The sequence below is a fragment of the Phacochoerus africanus genome, chromosome 3 (assembly GCF_016906955.1).
Source record: "Phacochoerus africanus isolate WHEZ1 chromosome 3, ROS_Pafr_v1, whole genome shotgun sequence".
NCBI lineage: Eukaryota > Metazoa > Chordata > Mammalia > Artiodactyla > Suidae > Phacochoerus > Phacochoerus africanus.
The window spans coordinates 165274409-165293135 of NC_062546.1; the positions used below are offsets into that span (position 1 = coordinate 165274409).

General features: G+C 36.6%; 1 protein-coding gene across 1 annotated transcript in view; it reads right to left on the bottom strand.

Annotated features, from left to right (window-relative positions):
- The window catches only part of DNAH7 (dynein axonemal heavy chain 7), a 275667-nt gene that overhangs the window by 51372 nt on the left and 205568 nt on the right, over nt 1–18727 (bottom strand). The window contains exons 51-55 of the mRNA XM_047773110.1: nt 14005–14131; nt 12338–12532; nt 10772–10864; nt 3390–3566; nt 2497–2658 (exon numbers count right to left, since the gene is read on the bottom strand). Of these exons, the coding sequence (XP_047629066.1) occupies nt 2497–2658; nt 3390–3566; nt 10772–10864; nt 12338–12532; nt 14005–14131 (754 nt within the window). The remainder of the gene's footprint in view (nt 1–2496; nt 2659–3389; nt 3567–10771; nt 10865–12337; nt 12533–14004; nt 14132–18727) is intronic.

The following is an 18727-nucleotide window of genomic DNA, read 5'->3' on the forward strand; positions in this document are numbered from 1 at the left end:
ACATAACCCAGAGTTGGCCCCAGTAAAGATGAAGACATTCCCCCAAATCTTGTATCTTCACTGATGTTGCTGAAATATTTACAGAAATATTTCTCTGCCCTAGATCCAGATCAAGAATGATGCCTTCTTCTTGCTGTAACCAGGTTGTGAGAATAAGCAATGCATTCAGAAAAATCAATATTAAACCAAATAGGCATAAAAAAAGAGGTTTTTGAAAGATGAGGAGAACTAGTATATCCTGAAGCATTAAACCATATCACTATTAGCGACACTGTTTATGGGGATAGTCAGGCCAGCTCTGTGGAGGATGACAGAACCCTCACTAATGACCGTTATGAAGGCTGCACAGGGCCTTGGAATAATTATCAAGGGTCTTTCCTTCCCTCCTGTTGTAACCCACTCCCTAATGCTAACTCCTCCAATTGTCCACGTCAGTGGTTTCTATATTTTTAAATTGCAAATCTTTAACAGTTAAAAAAAATATTTGTACATTCATGTGGTGAAGGGACGGGCAGGGAAATCTGTAGGATGCTTAGGTATCTTCTTTAATAAATGGCGAAGCCACCATCTTTTCCTCCTACAGCTGCCCTACGCCCAGTGACTTGAATAGCATGACTCATGGGACTTTGGGCCAAGTTCACCATCCACTGGGGACAGCTCTTCTCTCCTAGATGACTCTCTGATAGACATGTATGCGATAATTCAACAGGTCATGAGAAAGACCTAGAGATAGGGGAAGCATGAGGAAACAGACACATATATAAAGCCTCTAATGTAAGGCCTGAAGCATGAGTAGATGTTAGTAAGGCCAAAAAATATTAAAGGAGAGTTTTTCGGAGAGAAATAACATCAATTATGGAGGCAGACATTCTTGAGAAAGTGTGCTACCCCAGTGAAAGTGAAAAGAAGGTCACATCACTAGAGCACAGAAGTCAGGATGGAAAGTGGCCTGAGACAGAACGGGAGAGGCAGCCAAGTTCAGATGAAGGGCATTTTAAGCTAGGACGGGCTGTGAACTTTGTCTTCACACAGTGGGAAGCCATCAAAAGGTTTTTTTTTGTTTTTTTTTTGTCTTTTTGTTGTTGTTGTTGCTATTTCTTGGGCCACTCCCGCGGCATATGGAGGTTCCCAGGCTAGGGGTCCAATTGGAGCTGTAGCCACCAGCCTACGCCAGAGCCACAGTAACGCGGGATCCGAGCCGCGTCTGCAACCTACACCACAGCTCACTGCAACGCCGGATCCTTAACCCACTGAGCAAGGGCAGGGACCGAACCCGCAACCTCATGGTTCCTAGTCGGATTCGTTAACCACTGCGCCACGACGGGAACTCCCATCAAAAGGTTTTAAATGGTGAGGCATTATTCATTCACTAGGTCAGTTAAGTATTTATTGATTCCGTCCTATGAGCCAGGCACTATTCAAGGTGCTAGAGATAAACCAGAGAACAAAATAGTGCTCACATTCTAGTGGGAGATGCAGACAAAATAAAATGGTGACAAGTGGCATGAAGAACAATGCATCTGCTCCCTAAGTATCAGCTGGATGCCTGGATAGGGAAAGTTATGTCAATTTAGTAGCCTAAGGGATGTGAGTTAGGAGAGGGCTGGAGTCACATGTCATTACAGTGGATACATTTTTCTCTGTTTTTTGAAATCAAACTCCAGGTTCTCTATTTACTCAGTTGAGCTACGTGGGGTTTTCATCCAGGAAATTCTGCCTACCAAAATAGGGAAGTACAGTGATCCACTGCCAGGAGGGTGTGAGGAGTGCTCTTTGGCTTCAGATTCAACCTCTGTGGCAGGGGCACCGACTGAGTGGGTGAGACGTGAGTTAAAGAAAAGTTACATCCGGAAGCCTTTTGGTTTGGAGGAACCACACAAATTTCACCCTGAAAAGACTTCTTTGTTGTTTTTGATCCACTGCTGCCACAAGTAAATTGGTTTCTGTCTACCTTGTGGTTTATTCCCATCTTTTTTATTTTTATTTTTTTGTCTTTTTGGGGTAACATCTGCGGCATATGGAGATTCCCAGACTAGGGGTAGAATTGGAGCTGTAGCTGCTGGCCTATGCCACAGCCACAACAATATAAGATCCGAGCTGCATCTGCAACCTACACCACAGCTCACAGCAACGCCAGATCCTTAACCCACTGGGTGGGGCCAAGGATCAAACCCGTGTCCTCATGGATACTAGTCGGGTTCATTAACTGCCAAGCCACGACGGGAACTCCTGCTCCCATCTTTGAGACGGATCCTCTGGATTAAAGAGCTTTCTGACACATAGAATGAACCCTTGCCCGTGGTAGAAGGGATCTGGTGAGGTTAGCCATGTGCTGTCCTCCGGATCCCCATAGGAGCCCATCTCCCCTGTAATCCAGCCTTGCTGCTAACCTGCAACCCTCAGATTAGAGGATGGGAATGGAGTTACTTAGATGGTATGTCTATTACCAATTATATAAGGGGACACAATCTCACAGAAATACACTAGCATTTTTACCTCACAAACTCTCTCAAGGGTTGGCATCCAAGAGGTGGCGAGGTGACAATTCTGAAGAACAACCCATGTTCCTTCTTTGATAGCTTTTTCTAACATCTTCATAGCTATGGGCCCTTGGCCTTGACCAAGAGATAAAGAGCTAAGCTTTGATCCTCCATATCCCTGTGTACGAGAATAGGGAAGAAGTTATTTAAAATCACATTTTACAGAAGTATCAATAACATCATGACAGGAAGTGTTAATATTAAATATATTAAAATTTAATGATATAGCAACTCCCAAAGTTCCCAAACACATAGAGCCCTAGAAACCTCTTACTGATTAAGAAGCCAATAAACAGATAAAAAGCAAGCCAGTTCAAGTAGGGAACAGTCACAGTAATAAACGGAAATGTCTGTAGGGTTTTTGATTGTTGAGATAAGGACAGGAAAAAATGAAGAAGACTTTTACTATGAGGAAGTGATGGAAGAGCCTGGTTATCATGCAGCAACTCCTATTCAAAGCCGAAAAGAAAACTATGAATAGACAAATGAACTTGCCCAGCTCCCTCCAAATTTTTGAATAATTATATTTTAACTAATTTGGCTACTACCTAAAATTCAGAAGGGGAAAAACCCATTAGCTCCTAATTCCCATTCGAGTTTATTTAAAGAATCCTGTGGGAATATTTACTTGGAATGCATTTCTCCTACATCCTAAATCATCTGCATCTTCCTGATACCATGTCTATGACTCCCTGGTCTTTATTTCTAGGGCTGTTACCACCTGAATTCCATTCTGGAAGAGAACTTGACTTATGGGAGCAGTGGAGGAGTAGGCCCTGCCTGAATGTCCACAGCAGACTGACACAAGCAGTTAGAAGCAGCAGAAAACAAAATAGAGTTTTAAGGTACCTGGTCATCAGCAAATTTTAGAAGAGCAGCCATGGGATCCGCCCCAGGAGAGAGCACAAAAATCAGTGGTGCACAGCAGTTACTGTCAGCAAATGCCTTGGACAGATCAAATGGAGGTGGTTCAATGAATGCACGCCCCAATCTGTTGGTTATAAATTCTTGTAGCATTGGAATAACCTAGAAAGGACAAGAATATATTCGAAGGAATATTTAAAATCTGCCTAAAACATTAAAAGCATCACATTTGAAGGTATTTTATTATTTATTGATTGATTTTTGGCTGCACCTATGGCTTATGGAAGTTTCCAGGCCAGGGACTGAATCTGCACCACAGCAGCGACAACACTGGCTCCTTAAACCCTGGAACCACAAGAGAACTCCTCAACTGTGCTTTAAAACAATGGACTCTAGAGTTCCTGTTGTGGCACAGTGGGTTAAGAACCTGACATAGTATCTGTGAGGATGTAGATTTGATCCCTAGCCTTGCTCAGTGGGTTAAGGATCTAATGTTGCTGCAAGCTGCAGCTTTAGTGTGCAGCTGAAGGTGTGATTTGACTCCTAGACAGGAAATTTATGGGTGCCTTGGGTGTGGCCTTAAAAATAAAAAATTAAGGAGTTCCTGTCGTGGCACAGTGGTTAACGAATCCGACTAGGAACCATGAGGTTGCGGGTTCGGTCCCTGCCCTTGCTCAGTGGGTTAACGATCCGGCGTTGCCGTGAGCTGTGGTGTAGGTTGTAGACGCGGCTCGGATCCTGCGTTGCTGTGTCTCTGGCGTGGGCCGGCGGCTACAGCTCCAATTAGACCCCTAGCCTGGGAACCTCCATATGCCGCGGGAGCGGCCCAAGAAAAGGCAAAAAGACAAAAAAAAATTAAAACAATGGATTCTATCTACATTCACTTAGGTATTGAAAAAGATTGGTAAAGAGTCAAAGGCATTACTTTATATAGTTGTCTTTTAGATGGAAAGAAACTAAATGTTATTTAAATAATAAAAGGTGAGTGGTTAGTGATGCCAGAATTTAAAGGCATTTTTCTTCATTTTAGTGAGTATTTAACACGTCCTGGATGAAGAATATAAGAAACATTAATTCTTAAGTTTTAAAAGGCTATGTTCCAAAGTCCACAACTCAAAAGTAGAAATTCTAGCATGGTTTATATAATACTATACCACCAAGAAAGAAGTGATATAGCTGAAAAAGGAAAAGTATTGTGAAAGAGAAACAAGCCATACTCCTAAGAAACAGCTAAAACTACATTGCATAAATTTTCTGATAACACAAGTGTGCATTTTCTGGGAGCATGTTTGAGAAAGAGTAGAACTTTGGGGCTTGGGGGTGACTTTCAAGCACTGAAGCAGGAGTGGAAATGCATTAAGCAGCGTGACTGATATACAGCCCCAGGTACAGCTTTCCTTCTTTCTGGTGAAAGGTCTACACCTGGCATCTCTGGGCGATGGCGCAAATGAGTGACAAGAACACAAAGAATTTTTTGAAAGTTTCAGAATCATTTCAACTGGACACCTGCTTCTATCTCAAGCATGGAACTTTAAATTAGGAGGGCAACTCCACCAGCCTATGACTTTTTTGTACTTAAAGCAAACAGCAGGAGCAATTTGCAGATACCAAGAATTTCAAAAAGACAGTATTCTCTGAAGAAAGTTACAAATATTTCCAAATTTTAATAGTGTACTCTCTGAAACATCTACTCACACAAAGTGGCTTTTGTTTTCGTTTTGTCTTTTTTAGGGCTGCACCTATGGCATATGGAAGTTCCCAGGCTAGGGGTCTAATTGGAGCTGTAGCTGCCAACCTACGCCACAGCCGCAGAAACACCAGATCCAAGCCACGACCTACACCACAGCTCACGGCAATGCTGGATCCTTAACCCACTGAGCAAGGCCAGGGATCAAACCTTCGTGTTCATGGATACTAGTCAGATTCGTTTCTGCTGAGCCATGACGGGAACTCCCCTACAAGTTTTAATAAGTAAAAATCATTGACCTGTCATAATACTTTAAGAACAATGTCAGCCCTGGTGTTTGTGTGTATGTGTGTGTGTGTGTTGGGGGGTGGGGGGTAGGGAAGAGAGAGAGAGACTGAGGATGTCAGAGTCGGGGACTGAGAAACAGTGAAGAAATATCTATGCTTAAATTAAAATTTTTAATCCTTCCCCAACAGTTTTCTAGATTCATTTAAACATGCAAAGGTATAAATAGTCCACTGGAAACAACCTAAATGTCCATTGACAGAGGAATGGATAAAGAAGACATGGTTGGTATGGTTGGTACATATACACAATGGAATACTACTCAGCCATAAAAATAATGAAATAAGCCATTTGCAACAACATGGATGGATCTAGGGATTATCATACTAAGTGAGGTCAGACAGAGAAAGGCAAATATCATATCACTTATACGTGCAAACTAAAATATGATACAAATGAATATTTTCATAAAACAGAAATAGGCTTACAGGCACACAAAACAACCTGATGATAGAGGGGGAGAGATAAATTAGGAGTTTGGGAATAGCAGACACAAACTACTATATATAAAATTAACAATGAAGTCCTATTGTATAGCACAGGGAACTATATTCAGTATCCTGTAATAAACCATGATGGAAAAGAATATGAAGGAGAATATACACATATATGTATAACCGAATCATTTTGCTATACACCAAAGACTAGTACATTGTATATCAACTATACTTCAATAACAAATTTTAAAAAATTAAAAAATATGGAAAAGTAGAGAAGAGTAATAACAAATATATAAGTGCCATGTTGGTTCAGATCTACCTAACAAGACTACTCATATATTGTTCCTGCACAATAAATATCTATTGAACGAATGAATGAATAAATTAGGCTTTCTTTGATGAAGATGGGATTCTAATTACAGAAGTTCTAAACAAAAAACACAGAATAATAAATTCACCTATACATAAAGATTCATTTCTAGATAAGTTATTTCATGTTCCAGATTTTTTTTTTTTTTTTTTGCTTTTTAGGGATGCACCTGTGACCTATACCACAGCTCACAGCAACACCCAATCCTTAACCCATGGAGCTGGGCCAGGGGTCGAACACACATCCTCATGGATACTAATCTGGTTCATTACCGCTGAGCCACAATGGGAACTCCCATGTTCCAGATATTTTGAATGGGCACAGATATCAAGCTTATGGTGGAAAACTAAAAATATCCTAATTGCCTGTCTCAGGGCTTGTCCTTGCTCTTTTACCTATTATTCTCTTTATGGCTTATCTCTTCTTACCAGATTAAAAACAAAACAAAGGAAAATAAAATGATTTTTTTTAAATCATCTCTTTTTTTTGGTAAGATATTTATTTTTTCTACTATAGCTGATTTATAATGTTCTGCCAATAACCTCTCTCTTCTCAAGGCTAAATTCTTTTTTTACTTTCTTTTTAAATTTATTTTGATTTTTAAAAAAATGTTAAAGTTTCATTGAAGTATAGTTGATTTACAATGTTGTGATATTTTCTGCTATACAACAAGTGAATTAGTTATACATACATACAATCCATTATTTTTTAGATTCTTCTCCCATTAAGATTATCACATAATATTGGGTAGAGCTCCCTGTGCTGTACAGCAGGTCCCCATTTGCCAACCATTCCATATACCACAGTGTGCACATGCCAATCCCAAACCCCTAGCCATCCCTCCCTCTCACCTCTCTCCTTTGGTAACCATAAACATTTCTTTCCAAAGTTTATGTGTCTGTTTTTGTCCTGCAGATAAGTTCATTTGTATCCTTTTTAAAGATTCCACCTATAAGTGATGTCACATCAAAGCTAACTTCTTTACTAAATTACAATTTTACAAACAAAATGAAAGCACATGGCTTTCAAGTGCATTGTTGTACTTTTACGGAGCTTGACTTCTGAGTGGCCTCTGCTCTGTATGCGGTTTTTGTTTTTGTTTTTGTTTTTTTTTTTGTCTTTTTTTGCTATTTCTTTGGGCTGCTCCCACGGCATATGGAGGTTCCCCGGCTAGGGGTCGAATCGGAGCTGTAGCCACCGGCCCACGCCAGAGACACAGCAACGCGGGATCAGAGCTGCGTCTGCAACCTACACCACAGCTCACGGCAACGCCGGATCGTTAACCCACTGAGCAAGGGCAGGGACCAAACCTGCAACCTCATGGTTCCTAGTCAGATTCGTTAACCACTGCGCCATGACGGGAACTCCCTGTGTGCGGTTTTGTCTGGTATTATCCATTGAGCATACATGGCTGGTGTAAAGTGATTTTTTTGTTAGTGTCCCCCTGTTAGGGGTCTACACAGGGGGATGAGCATAGACTTATTTCTTTGTTTCCTTTTCTCTTTTGACTGCCCATAGGGAATAGGGAATTCCTAGGCCAGCATAGGGAATTCCTAGGCCAGATTCCAGCCACATATGTAACCTTCACTACAGATGCAGCAACACTGGATCCTTTAACTCACTGTGCTGGCTGGGGATCGAACCTGAGTCCTGGTGCTGCAGAGATGCCCCCGATCCCACTGTGCCACAATGGGAACTCCTCATGGTTTCCTTTCTAACGTTAAGTTAAAACTTAGTAAGACTTGCTTTCTTCCAAGACTGAGCTGTAATTCTTGAGGTAAGTGAAGCTGAGCAAGCTATTCACTTTGGAAGGCAATTGAATTGAGTTTTGCTTCTGCAATCTGATTATACTAGCATCAGATTTATAAAATGAAATCTGTCAGTAACAAAAATTACAGACTAATTTAGACAACCATCTTCCCAAAGGCAGACAAGAAGTTTGTGGTCCTCTATGTATGTTTTTCTGTGTATTGCAAGTGCCTATAGGATTTATCTGAGGTCAGAGAACCAGATAAACATGTTAATTTATATTTGACCAGTTTCTTGTTAATACCATTTTGTCTTGGGAAACTATTCTTTTAAAAGTGTAGTAGCCCTATATTATTTTTAAATACATAGATTCTAAAGTCAGCAATCTACCATTAGAAATTAAAATACCTAATACTAGCAAAATTGAAGGGTTTGAGGTTGTCAGTAATATAAGAGCATACTAATAATTATTTCTATATTAAGGATTATGAGTGTGATAGTATAGATAATGGTAACTAGGTGATCACTTGGGATAAACTGAATTACACTGCAGTAGCAAACAATTTCCAGATCTCAGTAGTTTAACACAGCAAAAGCTTAGTTCTTATCCCAGCAAAGTCATGCCCAGGCAACTAACTCTCCCAGCAAAGTCATGCCCAGGCAACTAACTCTCCCAGCAAAGTCATGCCCAGGCAACTAACTCTCCCTGTGATGGGTCAGCATTCCAGCCTGTTTATGGTACTTAAATGTCAACATATGATTCCACAATTTTGATGGCAGGGGGAATGCCCTGGAGAACCTCACACTGGTAGTTAAGTGCTTCTTCCCTCACACTCTGGCTCACATTTTCCTGGCCAAAGAAAGGTTTATGGTTACAGTGCCTTCACCTTGAGTGTACGCAGAAGAGGGGAACCAGAAATACTGGTGAGTAGCATTAATGTCTACATTCGCCACCTATTCAAGGGAAACTCTATAGGAGGTTTGAAAGCATATAAAAAATGTTGTAAGACAAGGTGCTAAAGTGCCATACAGAGTAGCTAAGAGAAGTATGAAACCCTAAGTTTAACCTCAGTTGATTTAACAACAAAAAGATACAATCTAAAAATCCTCCAGCTTGAATCTCTAATTGCCCACCTCCCCCCCCCCCAAAAGACTTTAAGAAGAAGAGAGACTACAGAAAGTAATATTTGATCTACTTGGTAGTTCAATGTATTTTGAGATTAAAATATCAAATTTTTAAAAACATAAAACTGGGAAGATATTTATAGCTTAAACTGCCGCAATTAGGAAAATGGCTCATTAATCATTTTTAATTAGACAATATAAAAATGAACAGAAACTTCTTTGTCAAACATTGAGGGGAGAAGGTCAAGGGTGGATGTAGAGTCATTCAGTAGAATAGGCTTTAGCTTATAAAAGAAAGTAAAAACCTTTGGAAATGTTCATAAAAGGTTTTAAAGGAGGAAGCCATATTAGGCAAGAGTTTGAAGCATTTTATATTCTTCCATATTTAATATTTGAAGTAGAAACTTCTGAGGCTTAACACTGAAGTTTCAGTGAGTTGCAGTGAAGATTCATTTTTAAAAGGGCTGCCAAGGGGAAGGATGTTTCATCAGTTTAATCATGACCTTCAACAACTGGCGGTCCTTCCAGCATCTAAGAGCGTGGCAGCATTATGACTTTTAGGGGCCCTATATTATCACTGGGTGTAGAAAAACTTTTTAAAAAGATATATTGCTTTTACCATCTAAGTTTTACTTTTCTTTTTTTTTGTAAGACTGGAATTACTGTCTTATATTCCTGAGCAACTTAAATTATGAATATAATAAGTTTTGAAATAACTACTTTTTTTTTTTTAATGGTCATACCCATGGCATATGGAATTTCCCAGGCCAGGGACCAAATCCAACCTACACTGCAACAACACTGGATCCTTTATCCCACTGCACCAGGGCAGGGATCGAACCCACCACTCAAGCCACTGAAGTTGGATTCTTAACCCACCGTGCCACAGTGAGAACTCCTGAAATAACTACTTTTAAAAGTAAAAGTAATTACTCAAGTATTACTTTTACTTGAGTAGTAACAGTACACAATTAGATATTGCCAATATTTTTCTAGCATTCCTAAAGCCTACATTTCTCAGAGTTTGTGAATCTCTCTGGATATGGGTCTTTACACTTAAGTGAATTTGTTTTCAAATGGAGTTCAATAATACAAATGAGGATGGTAAGGAGTACCATAATTTGCTGATATAACAGGTCAGCTGATTTGCTGGTTATATAATTTATTATTTTAAGAAATGAAAACTAACAGCATTTACATTTTCCCTCATAGTCAGCAATGATGACTGACTTTAAAGTAATATTCTCCTAGCTTTCCAAAACCCAACAAAGAACTCTGTATAGGATAGCATTTGAAGAGCCAGAAATTCTAGTAAATCAGCTTCACGTAAACAACATTGATTAATTTTATCAAAGCAATAAAAATAAAAGTGAGATTACTACATGTAAAGGACGTAGACTGTGAGGACTTGGGGGAAGCATACATTAAAAGGAAGAATTGTAACAAATAAAACTGTAAAATACAGTGGGATGGGTTACTAATTTAATGTTGTTTTAAGAAATATACAAACTTGTTGAAAAATGGCTGCCTTAGAAGGAAGTACGGTTATTTCCCCCAAGCTCCTTCAACCTCCCCTACTTCCCCCTACTCCCCACCATGATCACATAAAGAGGGACTGGAGTCTCGGGCTGCTTTCAAAGCCCACATTTACCTTGTCTGGCCTCAAGCAACGAATGATAAGCATCCTTTGAAACTCACTCGTTTTATCTTCCCAATCATCAGGAAAAACCTCATGATGTGGTTCCTAAAATGACAGTGGATACAATTCAATTTTATTTGGAAGATTATTTCTAATAAAAGCCCCAGTAATTTGACTTTTATACCAACTTTAAAAGAAAACATATAGTGCCTAAAAGAAATCAAGAATGCTAATGTAAATTTTATTAGGTTGGGGGCAAAGTTATAAAATAAGAAATAAAAAGAAAAATTTAAATGTCATTAAAAAAATAAAAACTGGGACAAGAATTAAGCAGGTTAATATCAATATGAATACTAAACAACAGACAAAGTGATCTCTGTTATTAAAAAATAAACATGCATTAGGAGCATTTTTTCCGTTATTTCGCCAAAGGAATTTTTTAAAAACCTACCAACTACTCTCATTATCTATTTATAAAAGTAAATAAAAATAGATATAAAATTTATTTATAAAGTAAACATTTATTACAAAAGAAGGAAAAAGGATATTGTACTAAATTTTATTGTGCTACTTCTTGTTTTGAAAAAATTTTGCTATCTTTTTAATAAGACATTTGAAAATGTGTATAATAAAGAAGTCAAAGTGTACCAATAAAAATATACAAGAAGAGAGGTATCAAGATCCCAGGAGGAGGGATAAACCTTGAAAAAAAGAGAGACATTTGTATCTTTGAAACTTCAGGGAAGGCTATGTGATATCTCTGATTAGAGATCTCCATGCTTCAGCACAGTGAAATTTCTATTTAAATTAGAATGAGCTACATATCAAAACATACATCAAGACCAGAATATTGAATTAATATGTAGGCACAATCTTACTATCATGTAAATATAATAAATACCTAACTGAATAAAACATGTTCTCTACATATCTGGCTCCTCCCACCTCTCTCAAACAGAGCTGTTGCATATTAAACCCAAGGAAAGCAGAATGTCCAAAGGGTAGAAACAATAGAAAAAATTAACTGAGAATCAGCCTAATATTAGCCCTTGTACTAAAGAAATAATGGGGGAAGGCAACAATATCTATATATTCCAGGAAGAAAATTGCATATCATGGCATGTGTTAGCTATAACAGTCTCCAATTAGCAAGACAAGGTCCCATAAATAAATTTGAGAACTATTAGCTTTTCTTGCCCTTCCAATGACAAAAATATTAGCTTGTATCCTGCAGTCAGAAAACTTAAACGATAGCTATTTGGTACAATTTTAACTCATCTTCCATTATTATTGCCTTAGGCTAAGTTGGTAATAAATAAAAACCTGGCATCGAAATTCAAAGAGTATTTTAAGGACTATGAAGTTTTTTGCACCCCTACACATTTTGAGGAAGTCAAATAGAAGTGGAAACAGAACCACCAATTCAGAAGGTGGGGATAATCAATGTTGAAACATTGATTTTAATACCTGACCAGTTGTTAAAAGCGTACTTAAATCTTGTTTTCATTCAAATATAAGGATTATTTAACATTATTTTCTCCACTCAAAAACTTTGAAATAAGAGGGTTAAAAACATACCAAACTATCATAGACTTTTTTCCATCCATCCTTTAGGTGCATAAACTCCCTACGAATGGTTTTGAAGGCAGGCAAATCATCTAGTCGACATATTTCATCCCAAGACTTTTGAGGAAGCCACGGACAAGGGTTGGCATGAGGATTATCCAGTCCAATGCCACCAGTTAACAGAAATCTCCACTCAGATTTATTAATCTTTGTAACAAAGCAGCATGATGAGTCAGAAATGAGTTCATCATAAACATGGTAAACTTAACAACAATTTGAAAAGAATTGACTGTTGGATTTTAAAGACAGATATGGTCCCTATAAAATTCTACAGTTACTGGGAGTTCCCATCCTGGCTCAGAGGAAATGAATCTGACTAGCATCCATAAGGATGCAGGTTTGATCCCTGGCCTCGCTCAGTGGGTTAAAGATCCAGTGTTGCCATGAGCTGTGGTGTAGGTCACAGACGCGGCTTGGATCTGGCATTGCTGTGGTTGTGGCGTAGGCCAGCGGCTACTGCTCTGATTTGACCCCTAGGAACCTCCGTATGCTGCTGGTGTGGCCCTAAAAAGACAAAAAAAAAAAAATTCTATAGATACTGGTATCTTTCTTCATAAGAAACCAATGTACCTACTATAACCAGTTTTCAAAAATAGTTCCATTCTAGATAGCTACTTTCTGATAATTTCCTTCCAGAATTACTGATCTAAACATGACAATTTGAAATTTATTCTGCTTGAACATATTTCCGAAATGACTGCTTAGAGTTTTATTGGCTTTAAAAATTGTGGGAAGACAAAAAGTCATCAACCTGCCATGTTTTCAATTATTTTGTATAAAATATAATGAGATAATGTTATAACGTTTTTGCAAGAAATGCAAAAATAAAGACTTTACTCCTTCAGAATGTAATTAATACATCACCATATGAAATCATAAATCTTAAACATGAGTATATAAAACAGTGAATTTACCATTCTTTTTTTTTTGTTGTTGTTTTTTGTTTTTTGTTGTTGCTATTTCTTGGGCCGCTCCCGCGGCATATGGAGGTTCCCAGGCTAGGGGTTGAATCGGAGCTGTAGCCACCGGCCTACGCCAGAGCCACAGCAAAGTGGGATCCGAGCCGCGTCTGCAACCTACACCACAGCTCACTGCAACGCCGGATCGTTAACCCACCGAGCAAGGGCAGGGACCGAACCCGCAACCTCATGATTCCTAGTCGGATTCGTTAACCACTGCGCCACAACGGGAACTCCGAATTTACCATTCTTAAAGTGATTCCTATAGCTTAAGTAAATTGATTTGAAACACATAAAAAAATTAATAAATGTTACTGTTAAGCCCAATGGTTAGATTTGACAAAATTGCAAAAGGTCCTAAAAACATTACCTTTTATATTATTACTTGGTGTAATACATATTTAGTAAATTTATATGCATACTTATATGAGATTCTGATAGAAACTATTTTAAATTAAAACATACAACAATTTAAGTAGTAGTTACACAATGCATGCTGATTATTTTTCACCTCTGTGAAATTTCAGTCTAGTTGTGATTTCTGGCATTAATTATGATAATTACTATTTACAATCTTTTGTGTATGTCCCCACACTAATTCATACATTAATCAATTAACATTAATATGGCTTTTTCACTATAAATTAAAATAGTACTGACCGAATGCTCATGTATCATCAGATTTACAGTAAGGCAAAAGGAAAAGAGTAGTTTATCCTTTTCAAAAAGGGATCGGCAGACATTAACATAAAGTGAATAAGTGAAATGATCCTTGAGAATTTGAAGCCTAAGGGTCAATAGAAGAAAAATAAATAAATAAAAATGCATTATCCTTTCAAAAAATGCACTTGAGGAAAATTATTATAAACCATTTAGACATATGCTCTTCTAATAAGCTTTCTGGTCAATTACTCCCAAAACAATCAAGGATCTTTATTAACTGGGAGCACCAATTTGAGAGCTACACAATGTAGAAGCACTTGAGTAGAACTGCATTTTTACCATAGACTGGTCTTTTAAAAAAACTTAATTTTCTTTCTGGGAAAAAAAGCCAATGCACAGTATATTAATCTCTTACACTTAATAGTTTTTGGACTATTTTTATAAAACATGTCTTGGGATAAAATTGGACTTCCTTATTCCATCAACACTTCCAAATATTTTATATTTTATAGTAAATGAACAGACTAAAGTTCATTTAAAGCTCCTTTATTAAATTAACATTGTTTAGTAGTGTGTTACTCGGCTCATAAATCCATAAAAGCAGGAGAAATATAAAACTTGATAACCTATATTTTTATTTACCACATAAACACAGAAATATGAATAATCACAATATTTGCAACTAACAGCTTCTAAGCATTAACTTGTGTGTTCTGTATTCACAATAATTCTTAGCATGAATCTAGCACTTTAAGCATTTTCACTAATTATCTCATGAAGAATAAACTACCACTGAGACAAAAATTTAAAACATATTTTTATTACATTGGTTTTAGCAGTTATAATAGAAATAAACAGTTGGCTAAAAATAATTGTAGAGAGCTAATTATTGACATAGATTAATGACCTCAACTATCAAACAGATCAATTATCTAAGGGAAAAATTAGTGAAGGTTGATTATGAATAAGCAACATTATATTGGCCTTTCTTAATATGTCTAGAAAAAAAAAAAAAAGTCTAGCAGCACAACCATATCTTGGCTATTTCCAGACTCTTATCCTGAGCTGTATATCATCCCAGCTCTAGTTTTTTCCTTACCTCCCTATTTCTTTAATTATTCCCTGTCAGCATTCCCATAAAAAGAATTATAACAAATTCATATATTTTACTTCTGAGAAGTCTGTAAAAGGCTTGATAGAAAGGGTCTTAAAACTAGTTGCTGAAATATAGCTGAATTTTTGGAAGATTTAAAATAATCATACCATTCCTGTCCTTACTTTTTTGCTAATAGATGGTTTTTCCACACTTGGCATTTAATTTCTCACATCTGTAACAGTAGAATTAATATAGGGTGACTCAAATTTGGTCTCTCTAGAATAAAATAAAAATTTCTGCACTTAAGAAAAATTTCCTCTTGTAGATAGGAAGATCAAAAGGAAAATTATAAGGATCAATCATACCAGAAATTCAAATTCAGTTTGATTAGTGATAAAAATGCAGGTTAAAACTGATATTTTAAAAATCTGTTAAAGTATGAGAGGATCAAAATTATTATTTTCAATGCTGATTCATGACGCAGTACTGTAAGATCATTCAGGGTCCTCTGATGGAGTTGTACATTTGAATAAACTTACAGGAAAGGAATTTATATCAGGAATCTGAAAGAAGTGAACACCTTTGTTCTAATTTTGAGATTTAGCCCAAGGAAATAATTAATGATGTGGAGATTTGTATTTATTGCAGTTATTTATAATACAAAAGTTGGAGACCATGTGCCAGTCTCACAAGAGAAAATTTTGGTGCATTCATAAAAAGGTATATTGTGCAGCTACTAAAAATTATATTTTAGAAAAGTATTTAATAACATGACAAAACTATTTTGAAATAGGTAGAAGGAAAAGAAACTGTGTGCATACTCATGTCATCTTACGTGTATTTCTAAGATAGAGGAGAGAGAGAGTTAGTAATTAATTTGTTTGGTTCCTGTAACAAAGCTATATTCTAGTTAGATTTTTGTTTCTGTACTTATTTTTTGCTGCAGTTATTAATTTTGCTATAATAAATTCTGATGTATTAAATTTTATAAAAAACAGATAATCCCTATTATTACGCCTATTTCATGGTATATACCATAGTAGCTATAATGTATGTTTGGTGTCAAAATTAAATGATTATTATGAACAACAACTATCAGAAGACAAAAATGAAATAATTTTTATCTCTGAATAAAAGGAAATAAGAGATAATTTTAGACCAATTTTAAGACTCTCAAACAATTTAGTAGTTTGCTGCAAAAAGTCACATGCTTTCTTTGCCTTTATTATTTTGCTATAATCCTACAGCTGCCCAGAGTCCACAGGTTATCCGATTTTGGTGATTTTTCCCCCAGCTTTACTGAGGTATGATTGACAAGTAAAAGTTGTATATATTTAAAGGTTATCTGATATTTATCAATGATTGACAAATAAACAAATGATTCCCATGAGAACTCTATTTTCGACTTGTGAATGGGAGCTAGCTTCTTTTTCCTTAAAAAAAAAAGGGAAGATTAAATGAGACTACTGACAAAGTCTCTTGTTGTAGCCACTGTGAAACTCTATTTGGCAATATTTATTAAAATGGAATATATGCATACCCTGTGAACATCAATTCCATGCCTGGATATATATCTACCAGTCAAGTGTATATATGAAAGACATGTACAAGAGTGTTCAGGACAGCAAAAATGTAAAATAGCCCCAAACTGGAAGCTACCCAAATGTCCTTAACAGTACAACGAATGAATAATTTGTGGTATAGTGAAAAGGCAAAAAAAAAAAAAAGAGGTTTAATTTTTTTCATATCAAAAAATTTTTAAAGGTATTTCTCTCTCCTTTTTCAAGAGCATTTACTTTTATGATAGAACATGATGGAGGGTAATGTGAGAAAAAGAATGTATAAATATACATATAACTGGGTCACTTTACTGTAGAGCAGAACCTGACAGAACACTGTAAATCAGTTATAATAAAAATAAATAGGAAAAATTATAAGTAGTTTCTTGCCTCTTTGAAATACATATAAATTATTGTGAACACTAGGTAGGTCTTTTGTCAGATTTATGACCCAAGAATGTCCTTCTCAAAGACCTGAGAGCTGTCTTCATGGGCACCTGGCTTTTAGTTGTAAAACTACATCCTGTCATAAAGATGAGAGACATTTGTTTTTCTTCTGGATGAAGCCAGTTTGCTAACTCAGTCAGTAAAGTTAGGAGATTTCTGTTTTTCCAATATCTTAGTGGATTGCTGGTGATGCAGGTCACATTCTGGTTTAATATTTACTCAATAAAAACCTGTTTTTTTTTTTTTTTTTCTCTACCACTTTGTGGAGAAAATTTCTGAATTGGGAAAAGATTTGCTTTTACACTTCCCAACAGTATAGGAGCACATGGAATGCTATTTAACAATGAAAGTGAATATACCACGGCACTATACAAAACAATACCAACTTCACAAACACGATGTTAAGTGCAAGAGGCTAGGGGAAAAAAGAAAGCACAGACCATGTGATTTCACTTACATGGTGTTTTAACATAGGCAAAACTCATCTCTAGTGTTCAAAGTCAGGATCGTGATTACCTTCAGGGTAGGGGTTAGAGCGACTAAAAGGGGTCACAGAGTGCTCTCTGGACTGTTGATAATGTTCTATGTATTGACCTGAGTGCTCACTTATGAAAATTTATCAAGCGAATACTTCTGAATTCTGCATGTTTTTGTATGTATATCTTCAATAAAAGTTTTCAAGTGCATTTTTCCTATTTATTCGTTGGCTCCAGAATTATACTTTTAACATTGCTGTGGTCACCAATATAATCTTATTGTTTCTAAATTAAAGGATTTTAACTAAAAAGAGAAAGTCATATTTTGTTTTCTGGATTTCATTCAAATCTTAGATCTGGGTACAAGAATCTGATTTTCTATACATCATAAGCTATGTCACAGTTATGAAGAAGCAGATTTCATATCTGTGGATGAGATATAATAAGATAATGAAAGAGCCAATAACTATTTTTAAAGCACAAATGTGTCCTAATTTTTAAATCTTGTACACAAAATGTGTCTTTTAAGAGATAAAACAAAAGTTTTTTCTCTAGACTCCAGCCAAACTTTGATTTTAAACTAACTAAAATGATAGCATTCTGGTGGTCTTGTTTTAACCAAGGTAGAAATTAAGAACTGCAGCAAAAAGCAGAAGATGATTTACTGTGTCACTCCATGTGATCAGCTCTGTGACAAGTTCTCATTTCTAGGAACGTATTTTTTTAAATCCTTGCCTCCAGGAACTTGGGATCTAGCGTGAAAACTAGACATGCCTGTTTGAGTAAATAATGTAATGTAAATGGTTGGGGACTTTTCTAAGAAAAGTCACAAATTTTTGATTTCGGTATTTCAGTAATCCTTGTTAACCTTGAAAATGTCAAGATACTGGAAGAGATAGAGAAATAAAGGAAACATTTTCAAATATTGTAGTATAAAAAGAAACTTTAAACTCTATCATCATGCATTCCTTCCCTAAAGATAAATCCTCTTCCTCCTTTTCTTCTCCTTTTCATGGGCAAAGATTTAAAAAAGTTGTTTGTTAAGCCAAGTGTCAGTCTTATACCTACATTAGTCTTACATGCAAGTTTGCAAAAAAATGAATGATACTAACTGAAAATCGCTCAGTCTAAGAACATTTAAA